The sequence below is a fragment of the Bactrocera neohumeralis genome, chromosome 5, assembly GCF_024586455.1.
Source record: "Bactrocera neohumeralis isolate Rockhampton chromosome 5, APGP_CSIRO_Bneo_wtdbg2-racon-allhic-juicebox.fasta_v2, whole genome shotgun sequence".
In the NCBI taxonomy this organism is placed as follows: Eukaryota; Metazoa; Arthropoda; class Insecta; order Diptera; family Tephritidae; genus Bactrocera; species Bactrocera neohumeralis.
In genome coordinates this window covers 63,999,472-64,025,267 of record NC_065922.1, presented here as the reverse complement: position 1 = coordinate 64,025,267, position 25,796 = coordinate 63,999,472, and the positions used below count along the sequence as shown (strand labels likewise).

The window sequence follows — 25,796 nt, the reverse complement described above, 5'->3', positions numbered from 1 at the left end:
AATTACATAGATCCAATAAATAGCGCATTACTATTAAAGCAGTGTCCGTCTGTGTTACTATCTTCGCAAACATTTCATTGAAATATTACGAATAAGGACTCTTTTAGAATAAACCTTGAAGAAAAACTTGCTGTTGAAACGGGGGCTTAGTTGAACAGCAACAACCATTAACTTGACAAAAAGTAGTTTAATGACATGCGCTAGGTCAATATGTACTTATTACAAACCTATCTCATGATATCATCATGTGATCTTATTCAGTTATCAAAAGTTAGTCCTAACAAACGTTGGCTCCAACTTCAATCTTAAAAAAGTGGGGTTCTATAGCGACTTTCAACCACAGCTGACACACATTTTTTCTGGATTCGAGTGCGTCTGCAGAGTATTTTCAAGATTATTTCAACTGTTTCACAGCTGTCACTCTAGAAAATTATACAGTAGAGCCCGCTAATCCGGATCAATTAAAAGCGGCCCCTATCCTGAATATAAGGAAATCCGGATTACCAAAGACATATCAGAACTATGTATTATGAAAACATATTTATAAATTTCTGTTTGTTTATTATAACAAATGATACACATGTTCCAAAAAAACAAAAAAATCTTAAACCAATAAAGCATAAAAGCGAATGTAGTGAATAATAAACATGTGATCCGGATTAGGGAATACGGATAGAGAATGTCGGTCCGGATTACAAGGGACATAATAGAAATTTTGAGTTTTTAACCCTGTCCGGATTACAGTGGAATCCGGATTAGGCCATGTTCGGATTAGCGGGCCTCTACTGTACTTGTATGTATGTACATATGTATGTGTTACGTATTCAAAACAACCACCGCGTTTGTAGGTATGCAGCTCAAATGTTTACTATTAAAATATCAGCTTCAAGCACAACTTTATCGCGTGATGAAACTATAAATAATAACTATAGTACATAATATTAGGGAATCTATATATGTATATATATATATACCACTAACATACATACATACATGCATATATGTATGTATGTACATTAGGGTGTTTTTTTTGAACTATTAATTTTTTTCAGTCCCGTCACGAAATTTCCTTGGAAATACCCTAAAAAAATTCCCTGAAAATTTTAGCCCTTAATATTAACATTAAGAACTGGACCAAGGCCTGTAAAAATTTTCTATAAAAAATACACTACAATCGTGTAATGGAATTTTCATAGATTTGTTAATACATATGTACATACATACCATCTATAAAAATTCTATAAAGCCTTACTTAAAAAATCGAATATCTCGAGAACTAATAATGATAGCGATTTCGACCTCGCACCTTTTTTATAGCAAATAAAATTTCCTACAAATTTGTCATGAACGTTTTTTCTATAGCTCCTGTCATTTACGAGATATATACAAAAAAATGCGAAATTCTTGGAAAAATCGGGTTTAGAGCCCCGTACTACCTCGCCGGTGTGAGTTACGACTTTGCTGCACTGGGCACTTTTGTAGAGTGAACAATTCTGAGAAATATGCATCTAAAGTCAAAGCGATGCCATAAAATACCTCTGATCTGTAGGAATTTAAAGATAAAAACTCACGATTGTAGTGTATTTTCTATGGAAAATTTTTACAGGCCTTGGTCCAGTACTTAATGTTAATATTAAGGGCTAAAACTTTCAGGGAATTTTTTTTAGGGTATTTCCAAGGAAATTTTGTGACGGGACTGAAAAAAATTAATAGTTCAAAAAAAAAAAAAACACCCTAATGTACATATATGTTATAGTTATTATTTTATATTTATAATTCGCTCGCGGTCATAACAAAAATAAATCGATATGTGTTGAGTGGAGCTGGGTATTCTATATAGAAAACTCCTAACGATAGCCAAGTACTTAACAAAGTTATCAGTGAGGTGTGCACATTTTATTTATGAGTACCTACGTTTGTAATTTACATACATAAATACAAACTCATATACGTAGGTACGGATTTTTTTCGCGATATTTCAAATTCGCAGCGCTCAATAAATCAATTGGGCTATCAGTTTAATTGTACACCAAGTTTATAAAGTTCAATTTTGCATTACGTGTGCATAATGATAATATGTACATACATACATATGTATATATATGTACATATATAACTTTTGTGAAATTTAGATTCGCTGACATTCCGCAAATATGCACATTTCAGATAATTTTAATTCCTGGCGACCAAACACCGAGAATAATTTCAAGATTAAATGCAACAACAAACGCTGTTTAGAATTTTCGCTCTTTTTTGACAAAACACCGATAGTTTGACCTTCATAAGCGCCGATAAAAGGCAAATAGTGGTTTCTCTTTTCCTGTGTATACCAATAATATTGAGGCGTATTGGAGCGTGCTCTTCGCACCGGAAGAAATGCCTGCCAATGCGCTTGCTAGCTAAAGAGCTAGCTAGAGCGCGATGTAGATAGTCACGTAGCGGAATGTAGGCAGCGCGATTTAGTCAATATTTCATCATCAGGTTGTTTAGAGCTTATCTATTCAGCTATGATTGCCTAGGTACTTGTTTGCTTTCTCTCAAATTGTACGAGTATTACTTACAATTTCAAATATTTCTTACGAACAATGAGATTCAGAAATGGCTGGACTGTTTGTAGCCTGAACAGGATATATTAAGTTTGCCACACAGTTTGTAACGCCTAGGACAAAACGTTGGAGACCCTATAAAATATATATATACATACGTAGTAGTATGTAACATGAACAGATCGATTTAGCCATGTCCGGCTGTCTGGCCTCAGGTTTTGAGGTATCGCTCTGGAATTTTGCACATGACCTACCCAAGAAGCTAATTCGGAATCAATGGCGGTTCGGACAACTATAGCATATTGTTGCCATACAAACTGAACTATCGGAATTGTGTACTTGTATGGAAAACTTTTTAATTTGACGGATATCTTTATGAAATTTGGCATGGTTCTTTACCCAAGGCAATAATGCAATTTCCGCTGAAGTTGTTTGGATCAGATCAATATAGCCTATAGCTGTCATACAAACTGAACGATCGGAATGATGTTATTGTAAGAATCCTTTTGTATTTGTGAAAAGTATTTTAGCTTTGGTTCTATAAAAATTGACGTTTTTCCTTGTTTTAAAATAGTATTAACTACCGACCATCTTCTGGCCCAGTAAGTCAGCTGTCGCTTTGTACTAACTTTTATTCGCAGTTGAAGTTGAAACATTGTAGGCGCTTAAAATTTGACTTAAATATTTGACAATGCAATTTGGATATTGCGCAGGTTCACAAACGACCCAAAACATCATCTCATGGATAAACCAGCAGATTTTGTATGAAGCATGACAAACAATCGCACCAACTGAACGACAACTGACGATTACATTGATATCATTGACTGGATAAGGAAGCGAAGCGAGGGTCTGGTTGTGAACAAGGACAAGACAAAATATCTCTTGTCATCAAACAAACGATCCTTGCACTCGCGACTTGGCTCCCACGTCACTGTTGACACTCATAACTTCGAAGTCGTAGATAATTTCGTCTATCTTGGAACCAGTATTAACATTAACAACAACGTCAGCCGCGAAATTCAATTCAAAATAACTCTTACCAACAGGTGCTACTTCGAACTGAGTAGGCAATTGAGAGTAAAGTCCGCTCTCGACGAATACACACCAAATTCTACAAGATTCTCATCATCCACGTCCGGCTACATGGCGTTGCGAGTTTTCAAGAGAAAGGTTCTGCGGAAGATTTATGGTTCTTTGCGCGTTTTCAATAGCGAATATCGCAGTCGATGGAACGATGAGCTGTATGAGATATACTACGAAATTGACATAGTTCAGCAAATTAAGAGACAGCGGTTGCCCTGGCTAGACCATGGCGTCCGAATGGAAGAAAACACTCCGCCTCTGAGAGTGTTCGACGCAGTCTGGAGAAGCCGACGAAGAAGAAGACCACCACGCCGTTGGAAAGACCAGGAACGTTACAACAGCCAATCAGTGTTCGAATAAATTAGACCACGGCAATATCTTTTTAAAGCAAAAAAGCATAGTAGCATGAAACCAATTGGAAACGAAATATAAAATATCAAAAATCAAAAATCAAAGAAATAATTTACGAGTGATGTGTGGTCGGGAAGAGGAAAGGGAAGGTCGTGGTGATTGCATTTTTAAGGCTTAACAAGAAAAAACGTTAACTTCAGCTGCACCGAAGTTAATATACCCTTCACAGCTGCATTTCTTTTAGTAACTATGTGTTCAGTTTGTATGGCAGCTATATGCTATAGTTAACCGATCTGAACAATTTCTTCGGAGATTATATTGTTGCCTTAGAAAATAACATATACCAAATTTCGTGAATATATCTTGTCAAATGTGAAAGTTGTCCATACAAGAACTTGATTCCGATCGTTCAGTTTGTATGGTAGCTATATGTTATAGTGCTCCGATATCGACCGTTCCGACAAATGAGCAGCTTCTTGAAGAGAAAATGACGTTTGCAAAATTTCAAAAAGATATATTAAAAACTGAGGGACTAGTTCGGACATGGTTAAATCGACTCAGCTCAACATACTGATCATTTATATATGTATATACTTTATAGAGTCTCCGACGCTTCTTTCTGGGTGTTACAAACATCGTGACAAACTTAATATACCCTGTTCAGGGTATAAAAACGGTTTAATTCCATTTGCGGGATTACTGCAAGTCCTATAGAAAAAAGTTGTAGTTTTGATAGTTGAGATTTCTACTTATGCCAAGATGTTTTAATTGCATCAAGAAAGGACCCGTAGCGAGTTCAACTAGTAAAAAAATATCAACTTAAAAACTTCAGTTCATAGTGGTAGTTATACGGACCCAAATGTCCCAGGAACGATAGTTGCTTTAAAAGTAATTAATCGTCGCCTCCGTTGTCGACACGTAGTCCGATAAATATTGTATTTCAAATGCTTTCTGGCACCAACTTATAAAAGAACAAGTTAGCACACCCTGTTTTAGTAGCCGCTGCAAACTTTGAATGCAATGCCTAACTACAAATTGCTAAATTTTACTAATTACAATAAACATTACAACAAATTGTAAGTATAGTGTAATGGCAACTTAAAACTGTACAAGCTTAAGTAATAACTATTTTTATTTAAAATGCTAAGCACTTAAAGTGTTCACACAATCGGCACTTATCGCTGGGCGCAGTAATTGATCGCTGTCAGTCATTTAATCGTGTTTATAAATACAAACTTCAATGAACTTTGAAACACTTTCGTACGATTCTTAGCTCAAGCACAAAACACCCGACCACACACACACATATACATGTATACGTTATATGAGCGAAGTGCCTGTCATCGATAAGTACACTTGAAATGCAACTCGGCTTCATATGTACATATGTATATACGTATATATGTATATATATACACTATGTACATATATACTCATCAAGAAAATTCTTTGAATGTGAGTGCACCTGAATTAGAGAAATTGCACTACAATAAATATATTAATGTGTATCTATCCTATACATTGTGACAAAAAAGTACCCGGAAATTGTAAATAAAACGCAATATATTTAAGGGGTCCCGGTGGTCTAGAACCCTCAAATTAAGGGTGTTTTCTGATTTTTTTTTAAGGTTTAAAAAAAGAGCAATCGATTTAAAATTTTTACTGTTTATTTATACACTTATGAAAAGTACAAAAATATTTTTTTTGTTAAATAAAAAAATTTTTAACAATATCAAAAATGATGTCCAAATAAGCTATCTTAAAAAATGACTCCCGGTGCCGTTGTTGATTTTGACTCTTCAGAACATCTGAAACATAAAAACCAAATAAATTATTAATCACTAGGAGTGCAGCTATCGCTGGAACTACAACCAAAAAAAAATTGAAAATTAAAAAAATTTCGCGCTTTTGAAGTTCAGATTCTGAAAACAGCTATTTTTAGACCAGTTTTATATCGACAAAAATCGAAGTTTAAAATTAAAATTTGATCGTAGTCCCGGCGATAGATATTGATCTTATAAACACCATATTAAAATTTCAAGTGATTCGGATGGATAGTTTTTTTTTTCATCAACGGCACGCCGAAAAAAGTAGTTTTGAGATAAATGACGTACAAAGCATCCATTCATTGAGCCCCTCGACCGCGCGCTACCTGCTAAAACGGCTGTAGAAGCTAAAATAATGTGAATATCCTTCCAAAAATTTTACAGTATATTCTTAAAGGACTATACTTTCGAACAAACAAAAAAAAATCCATATTTATTTTGTCGCCTTCAAAGTAATCCCCATAAGATTTAATACACATATGCCAACGATTTGTTCAGTCTACGAAACATTTTTCATAAACACTTTTTGTAATGGCCTTCAGCTCCTTCAGTGAATTTTGTTTTATCTCTTGGATCGACTGTAAACGGGTTCCACGGAGCGGCAATTTCAGTTTGGACAACAAGAAAAAATCACACGCAGTCAAATCTGGTGAATACGTTAGTTGATGGATGGTATTCATTGCGTTTTTCGCTTTTAATTCGGTCACAATCGTGGCTCGATGCGATGCTGCATTATCATCGTGTAAAATCCTTAAATTGTTCTTCAACAATTCCGGCCGCTTTCGACGAGTATTCTCACGTAAACGCCTCGATACGGCCTAATAGAACTCCTTATTGACCGTATGTTTATTCGAAACAAATTCATGATGCACCAAACCACGAATATTAACGAAAAAAGACGATGAGAATTACCTTAAGGGGGTATTCTGGTCTAGAAATTAAAAAAATCGAAAATTTTTTTTATATTTCCAAAGTTTAACTATTCAAGAATATGTGTACAAGAGGATTTTTTAAAATTCAAATTATTTTCGGAGGTATAGGCACTTTTCTGACCCGGCATCCAAACTGGTTCGGTCGGAACTAATCGAACAAAAGACTTTACGCGAAACTTTAAACGCGTTTTTCTCAAAACTGACTTTTTCGGAACGATACCCAAGATTTCTCAGGTTCTACTGCACCGATTTACTTGAAATTTTTATTGAGGCTTCTTTATAGGCTTGTCTATGGTTGCAACTAGCCCCATCCCCAAATTTGTATTTTTATTATTTTTAAAAAATTCGAAATAGTCAGAAAAAGTGATCCAAAAAAACTTTTTTTTTCAGGCAGTCGCCATTTTGTGAAAAAAATTTTTTCCCACTTTTCCGTAGTTCCGGCCATTGCGATATTATTCTAGATTAATAATATTTTTTTTGGTTTCAGATAACTAGGAGGGTTGAAATCATGGGTATGGTCACGTGGAAATTTTTAGAGACCCCCCACTTCGTCAGCTCATAATTTTTGAATTTTTTTACTTTTTTTAGTTTTTAATTTTTTTCTGTACTCTTCTAAAATTAACAAATAACTAGTAAAAAAATGGATAGTAAAAATATTAATTGCCTTTTTTACGACACTTTAACATTTACCTGAAATTCATGCTTCCAGACCAGAATACCCCCTTAATTTTTAGCGGCTTTGTCGTGTTTTTTTTTATTTTGTTTCGGCTCGTTTTTTTGTCCTCCATTCCGATGATTGTTGACTTGTTTGCATGTGAAACTCATATATCCATGTCGGATCGGCAGTTATAATGCTCTTCATGAATGTGGAAAAGAAATTCGCACAATCAAGTATCTCCAAAGATACCTGTTAACGGTACTCTTTTTGAAAAAAAAAATCAGCTTTATCGAGACGAGTCGAGCAAGAACGCGTTTCATACAGAAAATATCCACCAAAATCGTTCAAACGAACCCGCGAAGATGTCGCGAGAGATGTCGAGCTCTCTTGCCATCTCTCTAACACTTACCTGACGATTTTCAATCACCGTCTCCTCCAATTTTTAATATTTACACCAGTTGAAGAGGTGGAAGGTCGTTCAGAACGATGCATGTCTTCAACGATCTCTACCGTCTTTGAAAGCTTTGTACCACTCGGGGAATTAAATACAATTCCGGGTGATCTTTTGTCACAATGTATGTTTGTATGTACCATATACATTTACTAGCAGCTCCCATATATAACATTAATTCATATAAACCGCTGTTGTTGTAATTTCACTTTAAAATATATGGGGCCTATTCCGCTAATTACGAATTTTGTATAGGGGCGTAGCTCGCTTTCATTATTTTTCCCGAAAAACTATTAAATCTTATCGACTCCAGTTATATCTTATTTAAATCGAACTAACACAAAAAACATCGAAAGCAAGCTAATTCAATATTTGTTGAAAATTTAAGTTGATTTTTTGTAGGAAATTGGAATCCTAAAAATTACATCTTATTTATAGTAGAAGATTTATTTATTTTTCGAAAATTCCATAGAAACCAACGGCAATAGTGCTCAGAAACAGATTAAAAATTGTTAAGTTCCAGAAAATAATCTTCTTTGGAAGGTTTTCTGATTAAGGGCTTTTTCAAAATAAAAAAGTACCAAACTTCAAGGAAACGAGGTACAATCTCCAGGAGTACTGAGAACACATTTGACTTTCAAACGACCCGGAGGTGAGATTTCTCGATGGTTTGACGAACTTTCTCCTTGATATTACACGCTTGTCAGTCCACTAAAAGATTTATGTACTTATTGGTTAGAATAGAACGCCACTTCGCACCTTGTGATACGCCAACATTTCCTATCTTCCGCCCATGAATTACTAAAGAAGAAGCCCGCTCTTGTGTCTATTTCACTCTTTGATCCATCGGTGAATACATAGATTTCGCTGTTGGATCTGTCGATTCCGAAACTCTGGTCCATTCTTACTACTACTGTACTAGAGAATAAAAACTTTGTGTTTAATTCCTCGTCGATCTTCTTTTGTCTGCAACAAGCCTAATTAGCCTGAGTTCATTAAGGTCAGGTCGAGTATAATAACCGTAGTAACGTCGAGTTCAGTTCCAATGGCCTAAAATCCTGAGCCGGATGGCCGTAGACATTGCATCATATTTCAATCGAATATGTAGCGGGAAATAGAGAACAACCTCCAGAGCCTTCGTTGATGTAGTTTTTATTGAGCCTGTGAATCCAAGAAGCAGGCGCGTTACATTTTTCCGAGGGGTTTAATGCAGCACTTTTTCCATACACCATACCAATATCAGGTGGGGTTGTAAACCTCACTTTGCGGCAATGGTTCTTCTGCAGGAGTTTGAGATTCGAAGGACTTTCGAAATGCAATATTTCTATCCCTTAAAGAGCGGGGATTGAATTGTGAAATTTTTGGCCTTTTAGCTCCGTACAGTTGTTGGAGCTAAACAAGATCGCCCGTGTAGCAGGCGACCTTAAAGTTCTCTCTGTCTAGTAGAAGTGTTCATTCAGTGATCAAGGTAACAAGGTGAGAAAAGGGGATAAGATGCCTCCTTGCAGGGTGCCTCAAGTGATCTTGTGAGCAATTTTTAAACCTTCCCACCTTCGTATGTGGCTTGTTGCTTAGCATATGACTGAACCAGGGCAGCGGGTTCTGATTAATGTCTAGTTGATCACGGTAACAAGGTGAGAAAAGGGGATAAGATGCCTCCTTGTAGGGTGCCTCAATGATCTTGTAAGCAATTTTTATACCTTCCCACTTTCGTATATCGTATATGGCTTGTCTATTGCTTAGCATATGACTGAACCACGGCAGCGGGTTCTAATTAAAGTCTAGTCGGAGTCACTTTTATTTGCATTCTTAGTGCACTTTTTAGCATTTTTCAACAGTTGCTAAATTGGTATGTAATAACTATAGTTAGGATATTGGAATATTCCAAGTAGTCGGAAAATTCACATACTCGAACCACGAATTCGGTATTTCTAAATACTTTGACTTCAACGACATCTGCTGAACTCTTTGTTATCCTAAGTCCCGATCAGCTGCGTATGTAATAGTTACCGGCATTTCTTGATACATATCGCCTGATTTTACTCCATACTTCTAGCAAAAAAAAATGGTTATCATTTTTGTCTAACTATATATGAAAGTAGATATATTTGAAAGTAACTCATAAGCAAAATTTTCGTTGACCGTTTGGGAATTACAGCTGTTTGCACGATGAATGATGATTATTTTCTGCCGATTAGACTTTGAGATAATCGGATAACCTTCGCAATGTTATCAAGTCATAACGCTGTTTAAGGGACTCGAATAGTAATCTTTGTAATGTTTACTTGTATTCACATTACGAGTATTTCAATAACCACATAAGTACTTAAGTGTCTACAAACGTAGCTGTACAAATTAATAAATAATAAATGCCGGTAATGTTATCTTGGCGTGGTGCAAAGTACAAATGCTTTACGAATCCATAAAAAGGCTTACGATGATAATACTTACTATACATTGTATATAGACATATGTATGTATGTAAGTAAAATGCAAATAACATAAGCGCATGCAAAGATAATAAGAAATCTGCGAAAGCAATTGCATGAGGAAAAATGGAAAGTTTCAAGACATTGCAACGATTAAAATAAGGGACTGCACTATCAGTGTTGCCGCTTCGCACTTGCAACTGGAGGAAGTCTTATCGAAAGCGAGCAAGCTTATAAATAAACTCGGGCACTCAAGCGAATATGTCTGGCAGAGTACGCTTACTTGCAAGAACCTTTGCCCACATCTTGTAATACAGTTTACATATTTAACTAAATAAATTTCAGTTTACTTTAATGTTATCTATCCGGCAGCCCACAATTTATCGACAGCAACTTTTTAAAAGGGCGGTTCATTAAGTGCTTTATATTTGGGAAATATTTGCCTTTCCTACTGAAAGTATCGTATACGAAAATCGGTATGAGCTTTCTGATAAAACGGTATTTTGATAATTGAAGTATGAGATGTGGTTCCTGTTGCGGGAAGAAAAGACATAGGCTTGGAACTAGCTTTTAATAGCAAGAGGATCGATTTTTCGAATCCCAGTTTTGTTGATTCATTTAGCAGCCATTTCAGTGTGATGAATTTCCAACGATTTCTGCAGACATCAGACAGAGCCTGCCAAAACTCGTAGTCGAAAAGACAGCAATTTTTCAAGAGATCCTCACTGCAAGATATCCTCACTATCGACTTTCAGACCTCAGGTTTGTTAATATTAATTAAGCCGGAAACCAAGAAGGTAACGAATTTCACTCTTCCTGGGAATATCAAGGAATGAATGAATGCATTCGTTAGATAAAGTTAAAAACGAAGTCAAAACTCTTCGCGGGTATTAAAAAAAAAATGGCCTAAAACAGGACTTAATTCACAATCAACCACGTTGGGTAATCGTTTTATAACTGTTTCATAGACATCAGTATCATCGTTTAAGTGTTTTTGTTTGGTGGGATCCTTAAACCGAGTGTGCTGATGTAGCAATAGCGATCATAAGTTTTGGAGTAATCAATTCGGTAAAAAAAATAATATATTGACTTTATGAATTAACTTCTGTTGTTGTTGTTGTAGCGGCCGAATTCTGCCGTATTGATAGTCCTTGACTGGTTAAAAAACGGGTTCGTTCCGGTTACGTAGAGCCGACTGTCGTGAATTAACCTCTCTTTGAGGCTGTTTACTCTTCAAAAATTTACGATTTAACCTTAACCGAGACTTAAGAGGATTGCAGATTTTGCAAAGAAAGGGAGGAACTTTCAATCTTTTAGTGGCTTGGTCTACTTTGTTTACGCAATACTAATGACAAAAGTTCTAAGATGTTTTATTGGAGCTTCTCTTCTTTATTGACGTATACACAGCTTACACGATTTTAGCCGAGTTAACAACAGCGTCGTTTTTTCTTTTCCCTTCGTGGCGCCAATTGGAGATACCAAGCGAAGCCAGGTCTTTCTCCACCTGATCTTTCAACGGAGTGGAGGTCTTCCTCTGCTTCCCCCGACGGGTACTGCGTCGAATACTTTCAGAGCTGGAGTGTTTTCGTCCATTCGAGCAACATGAGCTAGCCAGCATAGCCGCTGTCTTTTAATTCACTGAACGATGTCAATGTCGTCGTACAAGTATATCTCATACAGCTCATCGTACTATCGAATGCGATATTCGCCGTGGCCAACGCGCAGAGGACCATAAATCTTTCGCAGAACCTTTCTCTCGAAAACTCGTAACGTCGACTCATCAGATGTTGACATCGTCCATGCCTCTGCACCATATAGCAGGTCGGCAATAATGAGTGACTTATAGAGTTTTGTTTTTTTCGTCGAGAGAGCACTTTACTTCTCAATTGCCTACTCAGTCCAAACCAAAGTAGCACCTGTTGGCAAGAGTTATTCTGCGTTCGATTACCAGGCCGACATTGTTAGATAGACGAAATTATCTACGACTTCAAATTTATGACTGCCAACAGTGACGTGAGCGCCAAGTCGCGAGTGCAATGATTGTTTGTTTGATGACAGGAGATATTTCCTCTTTCCCTCGTATTATATTTCTCTTCACTCTAAACAAGAGAAGTTCAAGTAGAAGCTTAACTATATTCTCTAAGTTAGATAGAAATTGAACTTGAAATATTAAGCTATACAAATTTTTATTGTTCGGATTTTGGTTTTAGGCTCTAACAAGCTTAACTTTTTCTCTTTATCAATGGATAAAAATATTGAACAGAAAATGTGTCTCAAATTTGGTATTTTTAAGCAAATTTTCTTGTGCGGAATCGTTGCGAATGTTGGAACAGGCGATTCAGTTTTATCAAAAACACAACCCTGTGAACCAAGGGTTCAAGGGTGTCCAACCAAGTGAGGGCATGGTACTTGAAAAACAGGTATGTCAGGTAAGTGTTAGAGAAATGGAAAGAGAGCTCGACATCTCTTGCGAGTCCGTTTAAATGATTTTGGTGGATATTTTGAGTACGAAACGCGTTCTTGCTCGATTCGTCTCGAAAAGGCTGATTTTTTTCAAAAATAATATCGTAAACAGGTCTCTTTGGGTCTTTGGTCTGCTGGGTGGTTTTTGCCTTTTATGCTGGAACAGAATCTTGGTGGAAGATTCAATGCTTTTCATTGTAGAGGGTATTGAGATGTGAATAACGATACTTTTTTTTATAAGAAAATATGTTTTTCTATATACATACATACATACATACATACATATATATAGTACATATTGTATATGTCCATATGTACAAGTATACGTACTTACTACATTTCTTTAGTAAAACAAAAAATTATAATCAAATTATGCTGAAAGAAATTAAAAATTCCTTCAATAAGATTTGAAGCTGACTAAACGCCGTTATCGCAACAGTTGGAAACAAGAGCATTTCAATTTTTAATCTTAATGGCTTATGTAGCAGCATACACTGAGTTGTACATAGCATGTATATACATATGTACATACATATGTATATGTATTTAGTATATTTATAATGCAATATAATTTCCATTATCGGCGCTTTCATATTAACGGCAAACCCATATACAAATTGAGGCATATAAATATGAGACATTTATACATAAGTATGTACATACATACATATGTATGTACTCATATTTCTAGTTAATGTTGATAAACGAATGAGCGCTTATCAGGCAGTCCCGACAGTGATTTTTTTAATATTTTTTTTATTATTTATTCATATCAAAGTTACTCGCTCGACTTGTTTTTCCACTGCGGTCATAATTTTGTTGAAATTATCGTTGAAGCCTGGTATTTTCACAGCGAATCAGAACTAATATTAAATAAATAAAAATATAGATATTGTGTGGACTTTGCACCGTTAAGTCAAGGGTTGATTGTGCTTGATTTCTTGAAAATACACTGCTGATACTACATACATACATAGTCGATATGTATTTAGAATGTTGTACGTATTTATAGAATGTGCATGAAGACATTACAATATGTAAGTAAAGGGTGTTTTGTTGAGGTGTATAACCTTTTAACTCTTTTAATTGAATCCCATATTTTATTGACTTATAGCAATTTCACAGAATTTTGGAACTATCAACAGTATGATTTTGAAAACTTTTTCCGTCGACCTTATGTCACTAATTAAATGCAGAATATTGGTTTCGAACTGCTTGGTTATCACGTCATCGTTTCTCAACATAGACCATTGACTTGACGTATCAGCTCAGACCTACATACATAAGTATGTACATATGTATTTCGTAATACGATTCGACCACAAAAAGTTCATCTGAAAAAGTTGTAGTTCTTAGTCGATTGACATTGACGTGAGGAACCATAGAATCACCAATAATTTTCTTGTGCCACTCACAACTAAAAATAACGCAGTTTCCATCTTCAGTTTTAAAAAAATATGTTTTAATAACGCCTTTTGAATATCAGACAGTAATCTCTTCTAATTGCAAAGTAGCCTGGAGAGTGTTACCAGGGTTGCTCGGCCATCACATATGATAATTCTTCTTATTTAATGTTCCAATTTAGGCTACAAGCCTAGGTCTCTATTAAAATTGGTCTGGTTAAAGAAATTTATATGTTATGGATTAATTGAAGCAAGACTTTAAACCAATTGCAATGCTGGAAAAAAGTGACTATTCGCTCAGATAGCTGAGCGGTGAAACTAGGCTTGAACTCATTAAGAGTGCGTTCAGGGTTTTAAGGAGTGCCTAACCTCGCTGTCAATAGCATTGAGTGTCTTTGTGATAAGACTGGTATGGGTGCCAGGCCACAGCGGAATCGCAGGAAATTGTAAAGCTGATGAGCTAGCAAGGAAAGACACCCTAGAACTGGTATCGGTAAAATGGGAGCGGTACTCCCGTACCCTCTTACGTTTTACTATTAGATAGCTGGACTTCGCGGGAGCTGGCCAGCGCGCTGAGCGACCATTGGTACATGCCCTGTCGAAAATCCTTTTGGCCCAAGATCGATCGCAAGAGATCTAGTGATGTCTTTTCCCTGAGTAAGACTAGCCTATCAAAAGCTTTTAATACAAGTTCAAACACAAGAGTTCTTCTTTTCTATGGCTTCACAAAAGACTACATATACTAGTCCACGTGCGATCTTTTTAGATCAGCCATCTAACCTAACCTGACATATGTATGTATGTTCTTCTTCTTCTTAGTTGGCGTAGACACCGCTTACGCGATTATAGCCGAGTTAACAACAGCGCGCCAGTCGTTTCTCCTTTTCGCTACGTGGCGCCAATTGGATATTCCAAGCGTAGCCAGGTCCATCTCCACTTGGTCCTTCCAACGGAGTGGGAGGAGACTTTCTCATCCTCTGCTTCGGTACTATCGAATACTTTCAGAGCTGGAGTGTTTTCGTCCATCCGGACAACATGACCTAGCCAGCGTAGCCGCTGTCTTTTAACATATCGCTGATTTGCGCCCAATGTCGTCGTATATCTCGTACAGCTCATTGTTCCATCGCATGCGATATTAGCCGTGGCCAATGCGCGAAGAACCATAAATCTTTCGTAGAACTTTTCTCTCGAAAACTCTCAGCGTCGACTCATCAGTTGATGTCATCGTCCAAGCTGATGCACCATATAGCAGAACGGGAATTATGAGCGACTTATGGAGTTTGGTTTGTCGAGAGAGGTATCTTTTCAATTGCCTACTCAGTTCCAAGTAGCCATCAAAAGGGGGTTTCTCTTCCGAATGTTTTCCATTGGTAGAGTTTTTTACGTGGCGGGTCCCAAACCCAGCGCGCAACCTGTAGGGGATGCTTCGCCTTCTCACTTTAGAAGATTCTAGGACCACCTGGCTGTCTTGCGCCATATGTAAAACCACCAACCCCAAGTGAATGGCGATCATGTTGCGTGAACTTCTAGACATGACTCCATCCTCCACCTAACATATGTACATATTTGAATATTATATGAATATATTACAACAAAGTTTTAAAGAAATACAATTAAATTCTTATTATTTCTTGTATTAATTTTATTTGCGTCAACACGAAATTTTAAATTTTGTTTTACTTTAATTTTTAAACCATCTAAATGTATCTCTTCCATAATACTGCGGCTGATATTAGTTATTAGACAGGCTTATGTTATTTCTGGCTGTCTGGGATCTCACTTTGAAAGTTGTTACATGTTCGTTGTGACGTCATATTTACCGAAACGAAAGAAACCTAACTTAAGTCCAGCTTAAAATTTTGATTTCTCATAGGAGACTAAGTCTAAAACCTAATAAGTTCCTAGTCCTAGAGAGGACCCGAAGCAATCCGGGAAGTTAACAGTTATACATTATTTCCGCAGAACCAGAAGAAGTAATAGAAATATTTAGTACAATGAGCAAACACCGTATTGATTTTATGCTGTAATAAAAGATTGAAATATACATACATAAATATATTAAAAATAAAATTATAGTCTACAGTTACACATTTCTCATTTTCTCAAATCAAGTGCAAAATTATATGTGTAGTTCCCCCTCCCCAAAATTCTACTCTGGATCCTCACCCTACAATATGTTTTCATCGATACGGTCGACACGCTTTGGCTGAGCAGCACTTTGATTCCTACGCAGAAGCCAAAAATTCGGTGTCTGATAGGTTTGCTGCAAAAGACGAACATTTATATGGTAGAAAAGTGGTCAAAATGTGCAAAAAGCATTGGTCAATACTTTGTATTAGCATTTCTTTTTCACAAAAAAACGTTTCATACCGATGCATCTGGTAAATGTTTTCCGAGCTCTGCTTCTAGTATAATGAGAAGCTCGGCTTTCAACTTTCTGGATCACTTACTGTTTAGGAAAAGTTGTTTTCAAGCATTTATAAATGTGTCTGGTGTCTCTGGTGAGCATACTCGTCTCATTTCACAAAAAAAGTCGCCAGCCAAATTCCTAAAAGGGTGTTCTCGCCGGCAATATACTTATGTATGTACATACACACTTACATTCGAAATAAATAACAATTTGTAAGTTTTTATGGTCATGCGAATTAGTAAGTATATTTGTATCTTTTGCTTGCTTATTTCATTATATGCTGTGTGTCGGTATGTGGTATTGTGTTTTTGCTTTTAAGTCTGGCTATATGTATAGAGGTATTCGCTTTATTCGACGAATATGCGGAGCTACACGTAGAGAGATCAAAGTCCACGGTGTGTTTTTATGTTATTTGCCAGCCGTCCAACCATTTCATGACGAATTTATTAGGAAAACAAATATATTTAAGAGTGGATGAACGGAAGAGCCTAACATATGAGTGAAATCTAAAGAGAATGGCTATTTAAAGAGAAACTACTAAAGAGTATAACTTATATTGAAAAAAAATTGGACAAAAATGTTGTGGAGATAGCTGAGTTCTGTTTTTATGATTAATTTTAGTTACTTACATATATGTATGTATGTATATATATAACCTTTTTATTTAGGTATAAAAAATTAAAGAACCTATGTACTTTATTATATACATATGTATGTGAGAAGCGGGTTAGTTTGTGGATATTGATATGAACTGCGTGTACGAAACCGCAAGACTGGACCTAATGAGAAATAGTAAACTTTTTATTGACATTACAGTAGAGGGCCGCTAATCCGGATCAATTAAAACCGGTCCCTATCCGGAATATAAGGAAATCCGGATTACCAAAGACATATCAGAACTATGTATTATAAAAAAATATTTATAAATTTCTGTTTGTTTATTATAACAAATAATACACATGTTCCAAAAAAACAAAAAAAAACTTAAACCAATAAAGCATAAAAGCGAATGTAGTGAATAATAAACATGTGATCCGGATTAGAGAATGTCGGTCCGGATTACAAGAGACATAATAGAAATTTTGAGTTTTTAGCCCTGTCAGGATTACAGTGGAATCCGGATTGGCCATGTCCGGATTATTACTGTATTAAGATCACATGAATAAACTAATTACAAGTAAATATTTACAATTTGATTTATGGGGTTAGGTGTAGTGTCATTAAATAAGGCCTCGACTTGAACCGAGAGAAATTTGAAAAAAAAAATTAAAAGAAATGTCTGTTCTAATCGAAGCTCCTTGGCGGTGACCGTCACTAATGCTTGGAGATTTATATAAAATCTAACCAGATTTTTGGGGATAAAAACCAACACTTGACTGTATTCTAAAGGATGATCCATTTCGAGGATCACTACTTTTTTAAAGAAAAGACATAGAAACTTCAAATTTAATGGGGAATGCTTATTATCAATCGAAAGAACATTCTTTAGCAATTATTTTTGGAAGATTATCTCTTTTAAATGTTACTCCCAGCTACGTCTCAGTTGGTCCATTCGTTGACTACAATTTTCGATGATTCGTTTCAGGATTTCCACTGCTAACTGGCCAATAACATGCGTGATGTTTTGCTCCAAGGCCTGAATTGAAGCGCGATTGTCCTCATAGACTTTAGACTTTATATATCCGCACAGAAAAAAGTCGAATGGTGTGATACCACACGATCTTGTTGGCCAATCGACCGGCCCAACACATGAAATTATCTGCCCACCGAAGTGTTCTCTCAATAAATGCATTGATTGATGTAGGTTTCTTGTTGAAACCAAATGTAGCCGAGAACACGAGCTTCAATTTCAGGCATCAAATAGTCGGTTATCATGGCGCGATAACGGTCGCCATTGACGGTTACATTCTCACCGTCATCATTTTTGAAGAAATATGAACCATAATGATTCCAACTACCCAAAGCCACATGAAATCGTTGTTTTTTCTGTATGAAATGGTAGCTCTTGACGTTGTCCAGGCGTGTTTGCATGATGAAATGCCAAATAATACGTTATCTATGATAATACTGAACAAAAATAACATGGCAGCTTGGCACGACTCCCGCGCGGAGGATCTTTTTAAGTTAATAGAATGCATTGGTGCCAGAAATGGGTAAAATCTAAACAATTCTGCCCCTAGCCTCCATATATCAAATATAAATACTTTCGAACTGCCGTTTGACTTTATACCGCTTATGTTGGTCCATATGTGAGTTGTCTTAATGAAACTCAGAAAGCAACTTATACGAGTAATGATATGTCGTAGTGCTAAAATTGAATCGCACGCATAATATTAGATATAATTATGTACATAAGTATGTATGTGGTATACAAAGCATAATATTTGTTTTTCTAGCAGAAAAGTATTCAGCCGCCTGGGATCTTTGTAAATTGCACAAGTATAAATTGGTAAGTTACACCCGAACTTATCTTTTCTTACTTGTTATTATATATTTTTTCTATACATATGTACATATATTACATTTCTATTTGATCCTATGTGAATTGAGTTCGCCGAATATGTTAAGATGCAAATATCAAAATTCCAAATATTAATTAGCAGAGTTACTTTTCACTTACCCTATTTTTGCTTCTCTTCGAGTTCAAAGTATTCACTGTCAAGCAAAGCAAGGAAAGTTCTGTGTAAATCAGCCATAAGTAAAAATGGTGACAGCTGTTTGTCAAAGTTGTTATAATGACAGTTTTACAACGTTTTTCTTCGCCTTTGCTTTGCTTCGCCGCAAAATATGGCTAACAAAAAAGTTTGCATTAACTTTGTTTGTGACTTTTACTTTGACAGATGATTTCGATGTTGGCTTTTGTGCACATAAAAAGATTTCAAGCGAAGCAAAGCAAAGCGAAGAAGAATCTTGGGGAAACAGCTATTGCTACTTTAATTGTTAAGTATTTACTTTTAAATGAAATACACTAACAATAAGTATTAAACACAACAGTTTTTCATATTATATATATATGAATATAGATAAAACATGGAAAGGAAGTTAATTAAGGCCGTCAGGTTACACCCATGCTTGTACGACAGAAGCTCACCTTTATTTCGAAATTTGTTGTTGAAGGAGCGACAATGGAAGACAGTGGCGATTTCAACGGGAGCCTCTGGTTAGTATTTATTATTTTGTTTACATGCAATTAAATTGTTTTCTTCAATAGTGGAACAATGCAAGCAGCGCTGGAAGTCGTTACGCGATAGATTTGTGCGCGAGATAGTGGCGCAAAAATCGAAGTCGGAGGAGGAGGGCGAAGCAGAGGAAAAGAAAGAGTGGTGTTATCTCAAATTAATGGGTTTCTTAACAAAACATGTTAACCCCAGAAAGTAAGTTTCAAATACCTTTCTAATTCAACTTGAATTTGTTACTAGAAATTTATTTTTTTAGATCTAAAACGCAATTTGGCAGCGATGACCAGCACAGCTGCAGTGATTCGCCTGCAACAACGCAGAACAATTTTGAGTTTGTAGAATTACTGCAGGAAGAAAGTGCGCCAAATGATAGCCAAACCTGCAGAGATACACCAAAGCCGAAAGATGTGTCGAAACGTCAACGGCTTGACGAGGAACAACATACGAACAACGAGGCATTCGAAAGACTTACGCGTTTTTATGAGACACTGGAAACGGTGTTCTCCACGCAGAAGGAGTCCAAAAATAAGGCGTTTTTAGCCATGTTGGACGAGCTTCTGCAAAAGAAAACGGAGGAAATGCAGGATAGGTTGAAAATGGAAATATTAAACCATGTACATAATTCTTAAAATTTCATTTTAACTGTAATAGTAGATTTAAGCGTTTTTTAACTTTTTATGCCCTGAAAAGATTATATTTAGTTTGCCATGAAGTTTATGACAAAAAAAAATAAACGTCGAAGACCGTTTACAAATATATAAAAATGATCAACATGACAGCTGAGTCGATTTAGCCTTGTCCGTCTGTCTGTATATTCGCGAACTACATAGTCTCTCGGTGCATGAGATATCGATCTAAAATTTTACACATGTTCTTTTTGACTTCCCCCAAGGAGATGTAATTCGTCGAAACCACCAATATTGGACCTTACTAGAGCACATACATATGTACACATATGTATGTACATATTTGTATGAACCATTAAAATTGTCTTTGTCTTTTAGAAAATGCATTTTAATTTGATAATATTGTACATACATACATATGTATGCATCTTCACAAAATTTGCCACGAACTATTGCCCGAGAAAATGATACAATCTGCAAAAATTGTTCATACGAATTAACCAATCAAAATCAAGTTCTTGTATTGAATTTTTTGTATTTGTAAAGGGTATTATAGCTTCAGCTTTTTATTTTAAGTTTCATTGTTGTAATATATGATATAGGATGACTGAAAGTTTAAAATATAAGAACTAATTTAAACACAAATTTTTTCTTTACATACATACATATGTACATATGGTAATATTATTAAAATAATTTCTTGAAATGATGCATATTTTTAGTTTTCAGTTCCACACTCATTCTCCACTTTAAAGTTCCAAGAAAAACAAGTTAGAATCGATAGAATAAGATATAGGGTTATATAATTATATCTACGTATGGACGTTAGTATAACTAAAATATTTGTTTTTAAGTTATATAAATGGGTCTGCTTTTTGCATGCATCACAGCACAACCAGTTTTAAATTCTTCACTCATAAATATACTATATGTATGTATATAAGCATATTTGGTAGAAATTAAGAAGATAACTTTGCAGTCTATAATTTTTTCCAAGGTAAACGAGTTCTACGTATGTAAATATGTATGTACGCGTACGGTCAATCTACGTTCTGAGACTACACGACTTAGCGTAAACAAACCATTCGTGAAGTTATAGCGAAGCTTTGCAGTTATCTAGACGGCAGATCTACTATTTATAACTAAAATTTTGTATACAGAGCAAGACTATTGAAAATGGCTACAAGTGCAGCGCCACCATTAGCAACATTTAATGCGCCAAATCCTAGTGCAGTCATGAATGAGAAGTTCACAAAAAACTATTTAACGCTTGATAATCCTGTCTTCTGCTGCTTTCTTTTTTGGGCCAGTGTGCTGGTTATCAAAATGTTGCTGATGTCATTGCTAACAGCGCTGCAACGATTCCGCAATAAGGTATGCAAGTTCCAAATTGTTTGCTGGCAAAAAAAGTGCTATTGTTGTTGTGCTCATAACCCTTGTTTTGGTTTTGTACATTTATACTAAAAAAAATTAAATTTACGTTTGAAAAAATCTACTGAACTTTGCCCGGCTTTAAACCTGTTGTGTTAACTACATTTATAAAATGTTAAGTCGCAAAACGCGAAGAATATTAAAATTAATTGTGTGTTCAATCCATTAAATCAGAATTTATTTAAAACCACTATAAAAATAATCCAGGGAATTTTGCAAACACTGTAAATTCATGTATGCATAAATCAAATTTTAGCATAAAAATTCATTCATTATATTATCCGACATAATTTTTACAGATTCTGGGTTTATTTCCTCAAAGCTGTCTGAGGAAGGTAAAATCATTCATTTAAATTCCCCTGTAAATAAAGCAAACTCATTTCGCTGGTTATGTACATATGTATGCATGCACAACATGGATTGGAAACCATACCACAAAATTCAGGCTTAATTGGCAATAGTATTGGAAGTCAGCTTTTGCAAACAAATATTTATCTAGCTTCGTTTAATTATCGTTTTAGGTATTCCCTAATCAAGAAGACTTATTTTTCAAGGATATTGAAGTACAATATAATGATCCACACGTGGAGCGTGTGCGTCGGTAAGCAATATTACTATTTCGTACCAAACATCTCACATTTATAACTTTCTTTACTCTGTTCGACAGCGCACATCGCAATGACATGGAGAATATTCTACCCTACTTCACGATGGCATTGCTATATATTTGCACAAATCCTAATCCCACAGTTGCCTGCATACTCTTCCGTGTTGCGGCCATTGCGCGCATATTGCACACATTAGTATATGCGTTCTATCCTGTACCTCAACCGTCGCGCATTATTGCCTTTGGAGTGGCATTTGTGATCACAATATATATGGCCTGTGCTGTGGCATTGGATGTATTGGCATATATCTAATATATGATGTGTTTACTTTTGATTTAGTTTGACAGAGATTTTACAAAATAAAAACTATGTTGCTCTCTTTACGTTATTTAATTAATTAAATTCGCACTCATAGTGGCAATTTCCTTATATTATTTTTACAGATTACGCAACAAGACTAGTAACAAATAGAAAGTATTTTAATAGCGATAATCACCTAACTCAAGTAAACTTTTGCCGACAATACCAGGATACTCATTCAGACAGCCAAAGATAAATCATTAACTACATGTTGTATTTAAACGAATGAAAAGCTTGGCTGTTTTGCTTATATATTGAATCCTTGAGCTCGCATACATTGTTTATGCGCTTCTATCAAATCAGTGCAATTCTCCTCGCCCCGCTCAACAATGCTAAAAAAATAATAAATGCATTGTTAAATAACGTTCATGGCGATAAAATATTTAACTAACCATGCATCGCGAACTTTCTTGGTTTCTGGACAAGCACAGCATGGCTTGAGCTTAGGTTTCTCAGCCGGCTGCTCTGTTGTTCCAACGACCTTTACAGCAGCTGCCTGCGCCACTTCTTTGACTGGTGCGTTTCCCATTCTGTTAATATTAATAGAACTTGACTTGAAAATGCTATATTTATTGTAGAAGCTCACTCAGAATATTTCACCAGCTACTTAAAATATTTCAGAATATTATATTTTTCTGTGAACTAGAACTTTTTTCCATGCAACAATGCAGAGTTTCCCGCAGATGTCGCAAATTGCTGAACATATTAGGGTATGCTTGTACCATTTTCATTTTTGTTTAAAATTCAAATGATATACCCTTGATCAAATATGTTCACATAATTTCTGGAAATAAGTAAAGAAATCAATATAGGAAACATTATAGTTGATTGCAGAAGATCTATTTCATTATTAGAAAGAAATAACAATTGTAAAGCGAGATCAGTTGGAATAAATGTTAGAACCCAATACTATTTGACTTTTTGTTTACTAACTAATGTTGGAAAACATACTTTGGCGGATTTCACATTATATATAACATAATTTGTTATAATTTATTGAGCTATTAATCTTTCCAAGAAGAATTTATATATTTATTTTCCATGCCATTTCATAATTTTTAAATTAACACAAGATCCATAGGAAATTTTTTCCATAAACTTGTCTTCAATTTAGCAGAATCAAATAATTAAGGTATATATGGAGAGGCTTCAACCCAAGATCTTTCAATTGTTAGATATTTAATGTAAGATTTATACTTATACGCCCTCAGTTTTACCAGTCAATGAAAATACTGGTAAACCAAAATTTTTTTAAAACTAGTATCCCCAAATTATAATTTTGGCACAAAATTTTAAAATTGTCATTGAAAATTATTAGAAATTAAATATTTGAAAATATAAAATAAAACTTGTATTGACTCAATGGCCAAACCGACTACGATCAAGGATGCACTACGCATTTGGGAAGAAAAAAATGGCAAGGATCCCATTACAGTCACAGACATTGGTTTACAGTTTCAATTTCCACCAATTGAAAAAATGGATAGCACACTTAATACGCTTGTTAACTGCAGGAAACTCAGCCTGTCTTCCAATATGATTGAAAAAATAACGGGTATCAATCAGCTTAAAAATCTCCGTATTCTTTCGTTGGCAAGGAACAATTTGAAAAGTATCAATGGCATTGTAAGTTATGAGTCCGAACTATATTCAATACAGCAAATCTTATGAGACATGTTCTTCTAATATTGAAAGGAGGCACTTGGAGAAACATTGGAAGAGTTATGGGTCAGTTACAATATTATTGAGAAAATTAAACCAATTGAATCCATGAAAGCATTGCGCGTGTTTTATGTATCACACAATCTTATTAAAGATTGGATTGAATTCAATCGTATGGCATTGGCGCCGAAACTGGAGGAAATTTCCTTTCTTGGCAATATAATCAACGAGAATATGGATGAACTGGTTTTTAAAAATGAAGCCATACGTCGTTTACCGCTACTAAAAAAACTCGATGGTGAACCGGTTATTAGAGGCGATTAATTGACACAAACTAAATAATGTATACAAACCTGTAAACTGCAATATTTTTATAAAAGAAAATATACATTTTAGTATAATACATTTATTTAAGCCAATTCCATGGCTTCCGTATTAGATATGCTCCCTGCAAGAGCTGTTTCATTAGCAGTATTATGGTCATTGCTATTTATAGTGTTTGTGCTTTTCAGACGCTGCAACATTTTATGTGAAACAAGATCTAGCTTCAAATGTTGAACATTGAGCGCACTACCATCCCAATCCATTAGCGATTTAAATTTCACAGGATCGCAGAGGTTTAGCAGCTCTACGGCAGAGAAAACAAAAAATGTGTGTATTACGAATAACAATTTATATATGTATGTAGTTTTGTGAAATTACCCATGCCTCCACTTTGGTACTCGTTTCGCTCCCTTTCCAAAGTAATTTTGATAACATCCTCCCGAGCTGCATGCTGTTTAGAGCGGTTCTTGCTGATTGATTGTTTAAGCGCAATCTGTTCAAGTTCTTCATCAAAACGCTTGAGGTATAAAGCTATGAGGTCTTCAAATTCCTGTGGTGTTAGTGGCTCCGTCCGGTTTTCATCGATTTGTCCCAAAAACCAACTTAATTTCTCGCCCATTATGTTACTTTTAATCGCATGACCCATACGCGCTTTGTGTTTGTTATTCTGGCGTCTTGCTTTCTTGCCTAAAGCTTTTGTTTTCCGACTATTTGGATGTTTACATTTTTCTAGTTCTTTTCGTAGGTTAGTCTACAAAGATATTATTATTGTAGTTTTATTAAAATTATTACAAACAATACAAATTAATTACCATTTTTTCAGTCACACGTGCGGATATTTACGTTTTTAATAAATACCTTTTATTTGTGTTTAGGGACAGATGTGTCATTTCGTCAACTGTAATAGAATAATCATTGTAATAGAATATTTTATTATATAGTTTTTACCCGACGTTTTGCATGATATGTATTCTTTTTGAGATATAATCAAACCTGTATTAAAAGCCATAATATCTTATTATTAGTTTCAATAAAATTTCTGTAAAATCAC

General features: G+C 35.4%; 6 protein-coding genes and 1 long non-coding RNA gene across 14 annotated transcripts in view; 4 read left to right on the top strand and 3 right to left on the bottom strand.

The window, feature by feature from the left end:
* The window catches only part of LOC126759164 (frizzled-3), a 485,412-nt gene that overhangs the window by 104,100 nt on the left and 355,516 nt on the right, over positions 1-25,796 (top strand). The window lies entirely within an intron of this gene.
* On the bottom strand, positions 16,187-17,089 carry LOC126759203 (uncharacterized). Its single transcript, XR_007666978.1, has 2 exons — positions 16,516-17,089; positions 16,187-16,408 (listed from the first exon to the last, which is right to left on the bottom strand). It is a non-coding gene; the product is annotated as an uncharacterized LOC126759203 (long non-coding RNA).
* Positions 19,318-20,510, top strand: LOC126759189 (uncharacterized). 3 transcript variants are annotated; one of them, XM_050473877.1, is made up of 4 exons: positions 19,318-19,499; positions 19,579-19,715; positions 19,767-19,929; positions 19,991-20,510. In XM_050473877.1, the coding sequence occupies exons 2-4, from the start codon at positions 19,586-19,588 to the stop codon at positions 20,361-20,363; spliced, it is 666 nt and encodes a 221-aa protein (XP_050329834.1). In that variant the 5' UTR covers positions 19,318-19,499; positions 19,579-19,585; the 3' UTR covers positions 20,364-20,510. The 3 variants fall into 3 exon arrangements, with proteins under 3 accessions (XP_050329834.1, XP_050329832.1, XP_050329833.1); XM_050473876.1 differs by having other exon boundaries at positions 19,319-19,494; XM_050473875.1 differs by having other exon boundaries at positions 19,318-19,715.
* LOC126759191 (microsomal glutathione S-transferase 1) lies at positions 21,034-22,782 on the top strand. Of its 2 annotated transcripts, XM_050473880.1 has the most exons (4): positions 21,034-21,734; positions 22,091-22,126; positions 22,313-22,392; positions 22,459-22,782. In XM_050473880.1, exons 1-4 carry the CDS (start codon positions 21,537-21,539, stop codon positions 22,709-22,711), a joined length of 567 nt encoding a protein of 188 aa, XP_050329837.1. In that variant the 5' UTR covers positions 21,034-21,536; the 3' UTR covers positions 22,712-22,782. The 2 variants fall into 2 exon arrangements, with proteins under 2 accessions (XP_050329837.1, XP_050329838.1); XM_050473881.1 differs by lacking the exon at positions 22,091-22,126 and having other exon boundaries at positions 21,038-21,734.
* On the bottom strand, positions 22,767-23,438 carry LOC126759200 (cytochrome c oxidase copper chaperone). 2 transcript variants are annotated; one of them, XM_050473897.1, is made up of 3 exons: positions 23,346-23,438; positions 23,152-23,289; positions 22,767-23,091 (listed from the first exon to the last, which is right to left on the bottom strand). In XM_050473897.1, the coding sequence occupies exons 2-3, from the start codon at positions 23,286-23,288 to the stop codon at positions 23,007-23,009; spliced, it is 222 nt and encodes a 73-aa protein (XP_050329854.1). In that variant the 5' UTR covers position 23,289; positions 23,346-23,438; the 3' UTR covers positions 22,767-23,006. The 2 variants fall into 2 exon arrangements, with proteins under 2 accessions (XP_050329854.1, XP_050329853.1); XM_050473896.1 differs by having other exon boundaries at positions 23,152-23,391.
* LOC126759192 (dynein axonemal light chain 1) lies at positions 24,032-24,779 on the top strand. Its single transcript, XM_050473882.1, has 2 exons — positions 24,032-24,385; positions 24,455-24,779. Exons 1-2 carry the CDS (start codon positions 24,122-24,124, stop codon positions 24,743-24,745), a joined length of 555 nt encoding a protein of 184 aa, XP_050329839.1. The 5' UTR covers positions 24,032-24,121; the 3' UTR covers positions 24,746-24,779.
* On the bottom strand, positions 24,778-25,643 carry LOC126759190 (translation machinery-associated protein 16 homolog). Its single transcript, XM_050473878.1, has 3 exons — positions 25,558-25,643; positions 25,124-25,496; positions 24,778-25,049 (listed from the first exon to the last, which is right to left on the bottom strand). The coding sequence occupies exons 1-3, from the start codon at positions 25,558-25,560 to the stop codon at positions 24,832-24,834; spliced, it is 594 nt and encodes a 197-aa protein (XP_050329835.1). The 5' UTR covers positions 25,561-25,643; the 3' UTR covers positions 24,778-24,831.